The 15,615-nt window shown below is 38.9% G+C and overlaps 1 protein-coding gene and 1 pseudogene across 1 annotated transcript in view; one reads left to right on the top strand and one right to left on the bottom strand.

Moving 5' to 3' along the window:
* Nucleotides 1–5,037: 5,037 nt before the first annotated feature.
* On the bottom strand, nucleotides 5,038–5,820 carry LOC129074478 (ribosome biogenesis protein NSA2 homolog; annotated as a pseudogene).
* A 1,236-nt stretch (nucleotides 5,821–7,056) lies between these two features.
* FAM81B (family with sequence similarity 81 member B) overlaps nucleotides 7,057–15,615 on the top strand; it is a 91,701-nt gene continuing 83,142 nt past the window's right edge. The window contains exons 1-2 of the mRNA XM_054578300.1: nucleotides 7,057–7,245; nucleotides 11,945–12,139. Of these exons, the coding sequence (XP_054434275.1) occupies nucleotides 7,057–7,245; nucleotides 11,945–12,139 (384 nt within the window). The remainder of the gene's footprint in view (nucleotides 7,246–11,944; nucleotides 12,140–15,615) is intronic.

Below are 15,615 nucleotides of genomic sequence, written 5' to 3' on the forward strand. Positions count from 1 at the left end.
AGAGATAGCAGCCGAGAGAAGGTAGAAGATATGGGAGATGGGCAAATGTAGCTCACTGTGGGAGGGGCGACATAGGAGGTCATGCTGGAAGCTCTCAGTCAGGATTTAAACTAAGGGCAAGCAAAGAGAGGCTGGTCTGTCATGACGGTTGATCTGCCATGAGAGATGAGAGAATAGGTAGCAGCCTTGCTGGTCTGTAGTGAAGAGGGCAGCCATGTAAGAGAGATTCAGCCATGCTGCCTGTTGTGAGATAGGAGCTACACAGACAGAGTGAGTGTGGAGGAGAGAGGGCTATGATGAAGCAGCTAGGCAGTTTGTAGTCAGGATTCAGCCATGCAGCCTGGTGTAGTAAGGGAGAGAACGGCATGCTTCTGCTCTATGCCTGCTCTAGCTGACTCCAGAGCCATCAAGGACCCTGCCTTGGAAGATGCTGACCTGCTCCTTCGCAGACCTGTATTCTATGTGGGCTCTTGGGACGTGGATAAACCACTCTGTTAGAACTTGTGCCTTTCCTGGACTTCACTATGATCCAGTGCAACACAGCATGTGTTTTTTTGGACATTACATGGAGGCTGAGGATCACATACACCAGGTCCTGCAGGGGAGAGCTGCCGTGAGAGGATAGAGATCTGCTTGTGCAGCTGGCTTAAGATGAGGAGATGGGGAATTATTGGACTTGGTTTTGGCTTGTAGCCTGGTGGGGAGCAAGAGAAGTGCTGGGTCTCACGGGAGAACAGGGTTCTGAGCATAAGTGCTCTCAGCCCCTCCAAGGTGGGAATCTTATCAACAAGAACTTGTTACTCTCAAAAAGGATTCTTGGGTCATACACCAAGGCACCATGTGAACAGGCCCCTGCTTGTTCAGTTACAGTATGGGTGGCGGTGGAGTTCTGGGTTAGGTGGTAGGGCCTCAGGTATTGATTCTATTGTAATGTTTTATAATATACATACACATTATTTACATTCATTTTATGTATCAAATATTCATTTCAAAAAGAAACAATCAATTTATGCCTTAAGGAGGTTGTAGTCTTATATAGTCTCCAGAACTTGACTATTTCTTGTATTTTCCACTGTAACCATGACTCCTCAGCTCTCAATTTTTATAAGTGTTGCCCCCTTTCTTTTAAAGGGAAAACAAAAGCTATATACACCTAATTTTAACAAAAGAATTCTTGATTAAACAGCATTATGAACTCACATGTGACTGCTTATCCTGATTCTAAGGTCTGAGGATCATCACTGTCTAATGAGAAGAGCAATGGGTGCACTTGCTTGTTTCCCGCTACTGCACTCAAGGCAGGGTCAGCCCCAGGCACACCTCCTGTGTAAAACAGTGCGAAATAGTTGAAAGTTAAGTTTCTAGATCCCGTCCCTCAAGTAGCTCACTGTACGACCTTGTGCTAAGTATAACTAAGTAACTAAGTAACTACAGTAACTAAGTATTCTGTATTTATTTATTAAATTTATTGGGGTAACTTTGGTTAATAAGATTATATAGGTTTCAAATGTACATTTCTATGATACATGCTCTGTATGTTGCATAGTGTGCCCACCGCCCAAAGTCAAATCATTTTCCGTCACCACATATTTGACCCCCTTTACCCTTTACTATCCCCTCAACCCTCTGCCCTCTGGTACCCACCAAACTGTTGCCTGTGTCTATGAGTTTTTGTTTGTTTGTTTTTCTTGTCTGTTCATTTATTACTTTCAGTTTAATATCCTGCATATGAATGAAATTATATGGTTCTTAACTTTTTCTGATTTATTTTGCTTAGCATAATATTCTCAAGGTCCATCCATGGTATCACAAATGGCAGTATTTCATCTTTTATTATGGCTGAGTAGTATTCCACTGCATATATGTACCACAGCTTCCTTACAAAATCACCTATTGAAAAATACTTTGTGTCCATGTCTTGCACTGTGAATAATGCTGCAATGAACATAGGAGCTCATATATCTTTGTAAATAAATGTTTTCAAATTTTTCAGGTAGATACCAAGATGAGGGGTTTCTGGGTCATATGGTAACTTTATTCTTAATTTTTTGAGAAAGCTCCTCATTGTTTTCCATAGCATCTACACCAGTTTACATTCCCAAAGCAGTGTACGAGGGTTCCTTTTCCTCCACAGTCTCTCCAACACTTGTTATTACTTGTCTCGTTGATGATAGCCATTCGAACAGATGGAGGGTTGTATCTCATTATAATTTTGATTTGCAATTCCCTAATAGCTAGTGAACTTGAGCATCTTTTAATATATCTGTTGGCCATTTGTATGCCTTCTTGGGAGAAGTATCTGTTCAAGTCCACTGCCCATTTTTTTATTGAATTGTTTGTTGTGTGTTGAATTGTATGAGTTGTTTATAAATTTTGGATATTAACCCCTTGTCAGAGCTGTTGTTCACAAATATCTTTTCCCATTCAGTTGGTTGTCTTTTCTTTTGCTGTGCAGCAGCTTTTTAGTTTGATATAGTCCCATTCAGTTATTTTTGCCGTTACTTCCCTTGTCTTTGGGGTCAAACTCATAAAATATTCTCTAAGACCAAGGTCCATAAATCTAGCACCTATGTTTTCTTCTATGTAATTTATTGTTTCAGGTCTTATATTTAGGTATTTGATCTATAGGGGTTTTTTTGTGTGTATAGGGATAAACTACAGTCTAGTTTCATTCTTTTGCATTTGACTTTTCAATTTTCCCAGAACCATTTATTGAAGAGGCTTTCTTTTCTCTATTATATGTTTTTGGTTCCTTTGTCAAAAACTTTTTCCCATATATGTGGGTTTGTTTCTGGGCTCTCAATTCTGTTCCATTGGTCTATGCGTCTGTTTTTGGTCTATGGTCTATGCTGATATCATGCTGTTTTCATTATTGTAGCTTTGTAGTATAATTTGAAGTGGGGGTGTGTGATAACTCTGGCTTTGTTCTTTTTCTCTCAGGATTGCTTCAGCTATTCAGGGTCTTTTGTGGTTCCATACAAATCTAATGATTTTTTGTTCTAGCTAATATCATACTTAATGGTGAAAAACTGAAAGCTTTTCTTCTAAGATCAGTAACAAGACAAAGATGTCCACTCTCACCACTCTTATTCAGCATGGTACTGGAAGTCTTAGCCCAAGCAATAAGGTAAGAGAAAGAAAGAAAAGTCATCCAAACTCAGAATGAGGAAGTAAAAGTATCACTTTTTGCAGATGACATGATTCTGTCATAGAAAACCCTAAAGACTCTACCAAAAAAACTATTAGAAACAATAAGTAAAGTTGAAAAATACAAAATCAATGTACAAAAATCCACTGCATTCTTATACACTAATAATTAAATTTCAAAAAAATGAAAAAAATTCCTTCTGCAATTGCAACAAAGAGACAAATATCTAGGAATAAACAAAGGATTTAGAAGATCTATATACTGAAAATTACAAGTATTATTAAAAGAGATTTAAAAAGACAATGAAATGGGAAAATATTTCATGTTTATGGATTGGAAGAATCAACATAAGTTAAAATGTCTGTTTTTCCCAAATCAATATATGATTTAATACATTCTCCATCAAAATCCCAATGAAATTTTTTGTATTTTACTTTTTGATTTGTCAGCATCAAAATGCCCACAGATATAGCCTGTCTTCATGAGTCTATAAAATAGAATTAAAACATGAAAGCACTTAAAAAGTTAGGTGCTATACTAAAGTTTGATACTATCCTGAGTATTTTTGCTAGAAGTATATGAATTAAGAAACATTTTTAAAGAAATTTCTGCTTATAATTCAATACAAATAATAAGGTACAAGAGCACAATGTGGCAGGGAAAGAAAGGCAGATGGATAGCCAGACAAGTCTGGGTTCAAACTTTGAGTCTGTGTGTTATTAACTGTATCATCTTTGTCAAGTAAGTTTATTCCTTTGAAACTGTTTCTTCACCTTTAAAATGGGATAATAATACTGGCTTCATCGGATTGTTGGAAAGACTAAGTAAAACAAAAACACTAATTCAAACAGTTATATGCACCTCTAAATACATTGCAGCATAACTTATAAGAGTCGAGATATGGGAGCAACCTAGATATCCATTGATAGATTGTATATATTATATATAACATAGATTATATATGTTATATATAATATGTTATATATTGTATATTATATAATATATAATGAATGAATATGTGTGTGTGTATTCACAGAAACAGAATTAAAGGGATGGTAAACAGAGGGGGAGGGGAATGGGTAAAAAAAGGTGAAGGGGAATATAGTTAATAATATTGTCATAAGTTTACATGGTGACAAATGATTGCTAAAATTAGTGAGTTGGTCATATTGTAAAGGCATAAAAATGTCAAACCACAATATTGTACACCTGAAACTAATATAACTAATATAATACTGTATATACCAACTCTATCTAATTTTAAAAGATTATTATAGTAAATACTACTACTCTCCGCTGGTAGGAATGAAAACTGGTACAGCATCTGAGGAAGACATGTGGGGACATCCATCCATATAATGTACTTCTCCTTTGAACAAGCAATACCACTTGAAGAAATTTTTCACACAGCCTCACACAGTTATGAAGAGATATATTATGCATGGCTGTTCAATACAGGATTTAGAAATAACCTAATTATATAGGTCTATAAATAACCTAAATATGCAAAAATAATAAACCTTCAAAAATTCATATCCATATAATAGAAAATCATAAAGCTATATAACATGAGAAAATTCTTTGTGGAATAATTATATGAAATGAACTTCAAGATAACTTGTTCAGTGAAAAAGTAAAGTTCAAAAAGAAAAGTAGTTTTCCACTATTTGTGTGTTTTTTAAGAAAAGGATATTAGGGGTTTTTTGGGGTTTTTTTGTTTTTTTTATAAAACTGGACCATTTTAATATTCTGTACAATAAAATAGTTCTCCTGATGGCTGCAGGCATGTAAGCTGTTGTAATATTGTAGTATGCAGAAACATCACAGTCACATTTTCCTGATTGGTGTATAGTCTTCAATAATTACGAGCTACTTGCATAAAACTGCTGTCAAACCAGTAAGACTGCATTTATACATCCATCATTTTCAGGATTATTGGTAATCTGGGCATACTTTCCCCAAATAACCTTGCCTCCTTGTGTCACAAGGCCCAACTCGCTTACATTCACTTCAATGACAGTACCTTTCGTAATAACACCTAAAGTTATGTAAAGTGGGGATGAGGGATTTTTCTTGACACCAAGTATTGGCAGGCAAAAGGTGGCTTTCAGTTCAGGATGTGTTACATGGGCTTTCTTGAAACGTAAGCCCATTGGCCTAATGAATCTTTCATATTTAGGTGGTTTTTGAGTAAACCCATCTCCAACAAAGCAGATTTTAGTAACTATCCTCTTCCATGCTTTTTTCTTTCTCTTTCCTGTTCAAATAACTTTTAATACCTCTGTTTCTCCCTGGGCACGAACTTTGGGCAGAGGGACTTCCCATTTTCCCGCTATCTCTTTTCGTTTTTGTTTAATCATATTGGAAAGTACTTTAGCTCGGGACTGTCCCTCTCTGTCCAGTAAATATGCAGGTACTGCCCCTTGTGGAGTCTTTTCATCATTCTTTTGTTTGGTGTTTCTCTTTTCATGCATCTTGATGGTCTTTTTCATTTGTATTTTCTCAGCATGGCGCTGTTTGTGGTAGAGCTTAGCCTTCAGACCAATAATCTTTTTTGCCTTCTTTGAACGTTCATGAGCCTCTCGACCTTCCTTCTTTCTCTTTTTCTCGTGGTAATCCAAACGATATCCATAGCGCCTGCAGTGTAACTCAATATACTCGTTTTGTGGCATGGTTACGACCGCCAAGCGGCCCGGTACAGTCCCGGGAGCGCGAAGAAGCTTCCCACTCTCGGGTCTCAAAGACCCACGAACGAGGATATTAGTTTTAATATGCATGAAATGTTTCTGTAAGGGTTCACAAGGACCATGCAACTTTGGTGACCTCTGAGAAGGGAGAGCGGGAGACTCGAAGACAGAGGGAGACTCCCTGGGAACTCGTCGGTGCCTTTCAAATTCGGACCATCAAACATATCTCCTATTTGATAAAGAAAAAAAATGAATGGATGGATGAATGAATCAATGGCTAAATTACAATGTCTGCCATAAAATAAGTGTTCAAAAACTCTTAGCTTTTATTCCTTTCCACCCCCACCTATTTTAAAAGTAAATGTATACATTTTAACCCTCTACTAATTTCCCAAATAATTTCAAATATGCAATATTTTAGTTTAAATAAACAGTGAACCTGCGAGTATTTTTAAAAATCCATATTTTCCCATGGCATCAAATGCAAAAAAAAAAGAAAGAAAGAAAGAAATAGAATACTGTGTCTTTCAACAGATTCTGATTCTTTATTTTTAAAAAGGCCTATTTCCAATCCAAGGTGAACTCATGGACATTAGGAACGGGAGAACGAGCTCAGGACACCTTGGTGCCTCCCCAAAGGGGACAAGGTGAACTCCATGCCTGCAGAGCCAAAGCAAATCATCTTTTGAATTCTGCCTCCTCTCCTGCAGACCTTTATAGCCACCTTTGATCAGCAAAAAGAAATTTACTGATTGTAGAACCAACAAGCAAGAAAATGTTCCCAAAAAGGGAAGAGGCCAACAATGCTACAAATCCAATGATCTAAGCAGTTGGGAGTATGAACAGAGTAATTCGATTTTATTGTACTTCCAATTTTTATATTTGACTAAGGTACTCTCCCTTTACATACAAATGATAATCCTTCACCTTTCTGTTTCCTGGATCATTTTTAGAATCCCTTCAAATTGTTAACATACTGCAATAGGTTTAAGCCCATTTGGTGTTTCCTATTTCAACTCTCAGGTTATCTGCTTTCTTAGTACTTTCCATCTTTATGTGTGTTGGTTCTTTCAAAAAAAGTAGATTGAGATAAGACTGCTTTTTTTTCCCTTTTGACTTCATCTATCACATCTGTCATGGCCTTCCTGCTTGATAAATGTTTATTCAACAAAACACGTGTGTGGATATAGAGATTATATGATACAAGGCAATGAGAGGTCAATGATAACCCAAGACAAAGATACTGAAGGTGAAGCAGCGCAGTCTCGCCCTAAGAGTCACATGGGGAAAAGCGGAGGGTTTGTGGTCCCAAGAGAGGAGAAAACTCCTGTGGTCATATGGGGCTGGAAAGATTTTGCTAAGGAAAAGGTGCTGTTGGGCACTGAAGGGTTTGGAGAAAGGAATGAAGAGGTGAGGATGTCCCAGGTGGGAGGTTCAGGGTGAACATGGGTATGAAGAATGGACAGTCTAACCACATCTGTCCAGGAGCTGTCAGCTTAAAGCAGGCAGTTCCCAAAGTACAGACCATGTAACAAGAGAAGTACTAAATGATGTTAGTTGACATAAGGAAAATTATTTCATATTTTAATAGTTGAAAACCCCACTTGTCAAGAGAGGCTAGAATGACCTGAAATAAGCAGGACTAAGGAATTCCATTCAGGAGCGCCTGCCTGTAGTCAGCATGAACTCTGGCATGTCAGGTTCCTCGGGAGGGCTCCCAGAGCCCTCGGCACCAGGCAAACTCAGGGACCAAGGGAATTCTGAGGGAGTAAAGTGATGAAAGAACCTCAGTACTGGAACAGCCATTGTACTTTGTTTCCCGCATTCCTGGAGGCCCCATACCCCCCGCCGCACCCTGCCTAGGAGGGGGGTCAGGTGGGCACGGTCACCCAGACTGAACACATGGGGCCATGAAGGGGAAGAAAGTTCCAGCTATATGCCAAGAGACTCAGGGTAGTAAATTTATTTCAATTTTAAAAGTGAGTTATATTGGGGGCAAAAATGTAAGTAGTAATTTATAATTGCAGGAAGTTCACATGTACAGCCAAAAATTATGAAGAATGTATTAATTGTCTGAGGTCAGCCACAACAAAGTACCACAAATTAAGTGGCTTAAACAACAGAAATTTATGGCCTCTGAGTTCTGGAAGTCCAAAATCAATTTGTCAGCAAGGCTGGCTCTTTCTGAGGGTTCTGAAGGAGAATCTGTCTCATGACTCCCTCCCAGCTTCTGGTAGCCTCAGGCATTCCTTGGCTTGTAGATGGTATTCTCTTTATATCTTAATAGCATCTTCCTTCTATTGGTGTCTGTCTTTGTGTGAAAATACCCCCTTTTTATAAGGACACCAGTTATTTTGGATTAGGGCCCACCTTAATAACTGTATCTTAACTACCCTAGCCATGATCTTATTTCCAAACTAGGTCACATTCTTAAGCATTGGGGGATCTCAACACATCTTTGGAGGAGGAGGCACAACTAAACAGATAACAAAGGAATGATTTTAATGACTGGCTTAATGAAAACTGTCCATGCTGGCTTTGGTTTATTTAAGTTTATATGTGTCATTTTATAGCTGTGCTATCCTGGGCAATTCATTTAAATTTCTATAATTCATTTTCCTCATTTATATAAAGAGGAAAATGAACTAGATCAGCAGTTACCAAAACTCTTTGGATTTTATGCAGTACTAAATTTTCAAAGAAGAAAAGATATGGCAAGAGGTCTAAAACTTAATTTTGCCAAATGTGCCAGGGGTTGGGTAATTCGTCACTAATGCTGCTTCTCCCTCCACCTGAGCACACAGCTAACCTGTATTTCTCAGCCTCATTTGCTATTGTCTGTCCATGCGGTGAATTCTGGCCAATGAAATAGGAATAGAAGTGATGTGCTCCGCTTCCAGCCCTGGCCAATAAAAGTCTCCCTCCTGGAATCTTCCTTCTCTTTCTATGTGTGTCCACTAGATGGAGAAGACTTTGGGGACCTAGGTGAGGGCAGACCCACAGGATGAAAGGAGATTGGGTGTCTGTGTGAACATGAGTAAAACTCCCTATATTCAGATTTTACTTGAGGAGGATATGAACTTGATTAGGTTAATCCATTGATATTTGGGGATTATAGCAACTGTCATTACTTACCATAACTTACAATGTCTATCCAGAAAAAGTCCAGGCATTGTTAATATAATGAGAATGGTTTGCACATCATCGATGTAACCAGGCAGCCGAGGAGAGTGGACTGGAATGTGTAGGTGTGAACAAGGATGACTTCACTGTACTAGTCAGTGGGGGTGTTAGACACCAATGAATGAGCATGTGTACTGTGTGGCTATTGCATTCAAAATGACTGAGCGAGTAGAGCAATGAATCTGCATCAAATTGTGCATTAAGCTTGGACATTTCTCTGCAGAAACTATTCAGATCATTCAGAAGGATTTTGGGGGTGACACAATGAGTACAGTGCCAATGAAAGTATGGCACAAACACTTCAAAGATGGTCAAGAATCTGTTGAAAGTGATCCACATTCTGGAAGGCCTGCAACAAGCAGAACACCTGAGAATGTTGAATGTGTATGGGCTGCAATCAACAAAGAACAGCAACTGACAGTGTGAGAACTAAAATTGGGAGAATGATCTGGGGATTCCAAAAACTACGGTTGCTGAGATTTTGATGCAGGATCTTGGCATGAAATGTGTTGTCGCAAAATTTGTCTGTGGTGTCTGCTACCAGAGCAGAAGATAGAAGAACCGTAGTGCTGCAGTTGGCAGAACTATGTGAGATGCCAAGGTGCCTACTTTGAAGGGGACTGAGGCATCATTGTCCTACGTACTATGTTTCTTGTATCTTGTATCTTCTTCAATAAATATCCTTATTTTTCATAGTACATGGCTGGATACTTGCTGGGCAGACCTCATACCAAGTAAGGACATTAAAAAGATATCTGCTATCATAAAGAAAGGATATTTTAACATCAAAATTGTAGGAAGCATACAGTATTTAGAAGTAAGAGCAGTCCTTCATATTGAAAAACTAGTTCTCTGAAAAATTCATTGCCTTGAACCTGATTTTTCTTATTTCACCATGAATAATAAGTGAAAACTTCATTACAGACAGTCATTGGCCCATGAAGCAACAATGAACCTCTGGGATAGCTGACTCTCTGTTCAGTCAGAAACCAAATGACAGGCTGAATTCGCCTGCTCAGAGTTGTCAGGGAGCAGCCTCTCTAAATCTTATGGATGGGCCATCCTCTGTGTCGCTTCATTTCCAGCAGGCTCTATGCTCGGGGTGGGCTTCAAATCTCCGGGCTGACACGAGCATAGCCCCAGGGAGAAGACAGCCTTCTTCCCAAGTCCCGGGGTGGGTTAGTGCTTACCCTAACCAAATGCCGCAGCCCTTCCAGGTCTGAAATCCTGTTTGTGGCTGGAGCAACCTGACTTGAAAAAGCCAGAGAATATCATAGTAACGCATGGCATTCCTCACTGCTGGCTGCCATAATGCTGCAGAAGACCTAAACAAAGATTCTGTCCAGCTTCTCGGTGGGATTTAAAACAAAGCATGGGAGAAAAACTGGTTTACAATGAAGCACTTCGAAGATAAAGGGTAAATGATAATCAAGCAGGCAACATATTTCAAATAAAATATGTTCTTATCCATATCAAGAAATATGTAGATTCCAAATTCTTGGCCTTAAGCAGGCTTATTAATTTAAAATTAATTAATATGTTTTTTCTTAGGAGCATAAAAACAAATGAAGTAAATTTGGGATAGTTAAAAACTCAGTTTCTCTATCTATCATAATATTTTATATGCTACTAGAATCATTCCATCTGTGAGAAAGAGTCAAAATAAAGACATCCAGCACTCAGTACCATCAAGGTCTCAGTTCTCTCTCCTGAAACTTGTTGCCTTCCTTCTTTCTTAACTTGGTGATTCTTAGTATAATTAAATGTGCTTTTTCTTTATCCAGTTTAGTACAAAATTTCAGGGTTTTGATTCAAGTTCCATAGAATTTCGTATCTCTCCAAATCCTTTGAAAGACCTGTGCTATCATTTTGGTTTCTTTTGTTCTAATTATGCCAGGATACTGAGTATATTTGCTTCTTTCCAACCATCTAGCCTGGACTCATAAAATGTAACCCAGCGTATATCTTCCAGAAATAATTGGGCAATAAAGAATTTTCAAACCTAGTTCAGATAAAAACTACAATATTATTCTCCATTCACTGGTGTTTTTCAGGCTATTTTTCTTTTCATCTCCGTTATCATAATTCAGTCAAGAGTCCTTCAATATAAGTTCTCAACATAGTAATAAGTTTGTTTCTGTTATTTTCCATCCATACTTTTCTCTTTTCTCTCTCAGGCAAACATAAAGGCTAACTCTTGTTTTTATAGCTTCAAGACTATCTCTGACCTCAATCACCATGTAACACTGTACTTTTCATTTTTCCCCTCAAAAAAGAAAAAAATAAATAAAAGCTTTAGTCCTAGACATCTGTTTGCTATTCCTACTCTATCAAAACATGTGGATCAACCTCTGTTTTGGAAATCAAGTATTCACAATTATTAAGATGATGATCAAATGTAAAAATAAAATTTAGAGTTTTTTCTAAAGATATTTGACATTTCTAAAGTATTGTCAAATATCAAGGAATAATTAATTATTCATTCTTTTAACAAATGCTTTTTTCATTCCCTGATCATGTCAGTCATTATGGTCTAGGAGCTGAGGACACTGCACTAAACCAAACACTAGATCCAGAGAAGGAAGTAGGAAATAAACACATGGGCAACCACAACAAAACACCATGTTGCGAGAAGCAAACTGGGTAAAGAGAGAATGGTTGATGGCACACACTTGAGGAAGTCGTCTCTTAGACCATGGGGATGAGAAAAAGACAACCCATGCTGTGGAGTTGGGAGGCAACAACCTCCCAGGCAGGGAGAATGCATGTGCAAAAGTCTAGCAGCTGGAAAGAGTTCACCAAAGTCAGAGCATAGAAAGGAGGCCACTGTGGCTAGATCGTTATTTCATTCATCTCTATGATCACTGTTAAGTCCAATTTAGAATCATTTTTTTCTTGTATCTAATACACCATTTTAATTTCCTAGAAAGTAACTTACTACTTAACTTTAGTAATGACTTACACAGTGATTGAGTCTGTCTTTGACACCAGAGAAGGCTTCCGAAGTCAACGTTTCGAAAGCAACAGCTACCACCGCAGTGGGCGGAAAGAGTTAATACACCTCCCAAAACACCCTATTTACTGCCAAGAAATCCTATATACCCTGAGACAATCTGGCTGGGTATTTGTCACCATCTGGTATTTAAAACCCATTGGGCAGAACTGGCCAGCATTTTAAAAAGAATACAACAAATCTAGGTTTTAAATGCACACATCCATTGAACTGGGCTGTGCTAATCTTTGCCTTGGAGTGCCTTGGTTTTAAAAACATTGCAAACTTTCTAACAAAATGTCATGTAAAAAAGACTAGAGGAGTAGGGCTTGATTGTCTCCTCTGAGCTCAGCAGGATGCTAATGTCTGCTCCATCTGCTTCCTGTAAGTACTGGGTCAGTCAGGAATCAGCCAACCTGAATCAGACAAAGTGCTGACTGCTGGCCCAGCTCTGCTCCAGTTCTGTAGCAACCGGGAGAAGAGGCTTCTGGGCAAAGAATGGGGTAATCACTGAGAGGATGAACTCTGACATCAAGGAGCCTTGAGTGCAAATTCTAGGCTGGCCCTCACCAGTACTAAGACCTCAGTCACCAGGTAACTTACCTGGCTTCTCCAAGACTCATTTGTAGCAACTGTAGAAAGATCGTAACTACTTACTTGATTTGTTGTGAAAATTAGTGCAAAAATGTATGTAAAGTCTGTGGCATATACCAGGTGTTTAACAATAGCAGGTATCATTTTGTCAGTCTTAGTAATAAATTTCATTCTTCAGGTGAGGAGAGGAACACCTGCTAAGCAATTTCCATTCTCGTAGAGATACCACAGGTGTTGAGGATATATAAGTCCACCAACCTACCAAGGCCACCTTGTATCAGTCCAATTGCTACATCTACCCTGTCCCTACTTATTTAAGGATAGAGACCACAATAGGACCGCTGACCCTAGTGGCCCCCATTGATGAGGGACCTTAGATGTAGACACGTTAGGTAAATACCTTGTAAGGTGATTGCAACATGACCTCCTAACTGCCGTGTACCTTCTCTCCAAAGGTCTCCTGGATTCCGAGTGGGAGGAAATAGCAGCTGGTAGCAATGTCCCTTCACTCACCACTTCTAAGATAGCTCTGTTAACACCCTGTCTCCCAGATACAAAAGCTTAAGAGAAATTTTAAAAATAGCCGCTTCTCACACAATAAAAGGTCTAGAATGTTCTCCACTACATAGAATAGAAAACACCTGAAACTTACAAAACGATTTCAGGTACTCTTCACTTGATGGCACAATTTGTTATTTGTAACTTAGTAACAGCCGGTCAGCTTATAAATGACTCTGTTCCTTCAAATCAGAATAGGCTCTGTTAAAGTCAGATCTCCTATAAAGAATACAGGACTTGAAACATTACTTCAAAGAAACAACCTGGAGAAAAACAATTCCTAGTCACTTCGAAGATCCCTCTATTTGGTGCTGGCACTTTGGACTGGTGATAGCGGGCTTAGAAAGGCTAGGATCCCAGCCCTGGCCCTGGTGGGCAATGCATGCAGATCCAGCAGCCTCTACCTGGAGATAAGGACATCACCGGGAAGCCTTGTGGTGCTGGCTGTCTTCCAGCCACTGGTGATCTCTTTTTGACCTCTGTCCCAAGGCGTTAGCCCCCTTTTAGTGATGGATTATCTGGAAAGCCCTCCTTCAGAGAACCTCTTAAGGGAGTGTCTCCTGTGCCACTGGAAACGAGTATATGACAATGACAGAGTCTTCTCTCACAGCTGCCAGAGCTTCTGCCTCCTTCTGACCTCATCTCCCGCCACTCTGTTCCTTACTCAGCCTTTGTAGCCTTTTTTCAATTCTTCTCACACAACCTGTCCTTCTGTGCCTCAAGTCTGGGAACATGCTGTTTTTTCTAATTGGAATGCTTTGCTCCAGAACCAGCCACATACTTTGCAGGATCTAGTATAAAATTAAAATGCAAGCATTCTTTTTACACAGCAAGGGAAATCATCAACAAAATAAAGAGGCAACACACAGAATGGGAGAATATATTTACCGATACATATGATAAGGAGTTAATATCCAAAATTTATAAGGAACTCACAAAACTCAACACTGAAAAAACAAACAACCCAATTAAAACTGAGCAAAGACCTGAATAGACACATCTCCAAAGAGGACATACAGATGATCAATAGGCATATAAAAATATGTTCAACATCATTAATCATCAGAGGAATGCAAATTAAAACCACAATGACACATCATCTTACACCTGTCAGAATGGCTGTCGTCAATAAATCAACAAAGAACAAGTGCTGGTGAGGATGTGGAGAAATGGGAACTCTTTTGCACTATTGGTGGGAATGCAGACTGGTGCAGCCACTGTGGAAAGCAGTAGGGAGACACCTCAAAAAAATTAGAAATGGATCTACCTTTGGACCCAGCAATTTCACTTCTGGGAATATATCCAAAGGAACCCAAAACACTAATTCGAAAGAACATAAGCACCCCTATGCTCATTGTAGCATTATTTACAATCGCCAAGATATAGAAGCAGTCCAAGTGTCCATCAGTAGATGAGTGGATAAAACAATTATGGGATATTTACACAATGGAAAACTACTTGGCCATAAAAAAGAAAAAATCTTACCTATTGCAACAGTATGGATGGACTTGGAGAACATTATGCTAAGTGAAGTAAGCCAGTCAGAGAAAGACAAATATATGATTTTACTCATATGTGGCATCTAATGAACAAACTGAAATAACAAGGAAAATGGGGACAGATTTATAGATGGAGACCAGATGAGCTCGTGGGGAGATAGGGTAGGGAGTGGAGAGATTGAGCAAAAAGGAAAAACAACTCATGGACATAGACAACAGTGTGGTGCTCACTGCGGGGTATCAGGGTACTAAATGGTAATGGAAAAAAATACAATAAAGATTAAATAAAAGAACAAAATAAAATGCAAGCATTCTTATTTTTAAAATGGAGACAGCAGAACTTTACACCAAGCTTAGGGCCCTTTTAAGCACGGGGGCCCAAGCAAATGTGCAGGTCTCACACGAGCCAAAGCTGGCCCTGCTTTTTCTTCCGCTCCTCCCATGGCCCGCTCATCGTGGATGAGCTCACGATGTCTAGTTATTCTCTTTCAGTTCCTTTTTTTTTCCTTATAGCATTTAACACAATTTTAGATATTAATTAATTAAATAGCTTACTTTTGAGAGGTCTATGCCTCCTGCTCAACTTCTTTTTAGATTCTAAGCCTGTAATGGCAGAGGCTGTGACTAGGCTTGGCTATGGTTCGATCCCCAGTACCTAGAAATGTGTCTGGCATATGTTGACACTTAATAAATGCATGTTGCATGGATGGTTTAATTTACCTTCCTCTGCTTTTAGCTTGAAGCTACTTTTAATATTGAAATCTTTGGTGCATAAAAAAGTGATCAGGGCTTGAGCTCAGTCAGTGGAGTGGTACGTTCTCTCCTCATCTGAGAAACTGCCTCCTGCTTCCCAGATATGGCTTGCGTTCTAGAATCATTTCATTGCTTTTATGATTTCTGATCCACCAAAACTTTTATATTTTTCTTATATAAAGAAAACATCCCACTTCAGAA

Source organism: Pteronotus mesoamericanus, unplaced genomic scaffold, assembly GCF_021234165.1.
Source record: "Pteronotus mesoamericanus isolate MK-2021 breed Mesoamerican mustached bat unplaced genomic scaffold, CSHL_Meso_final contig_50, whole genome shotgun sequence".
Taxonomy (NCBI): Eukaryota; Metazoa; Chordata; class Mammalia; order Chiroptera; family Mormoopidae; genus Pteronotus; species Pteronotus mesoamericanus.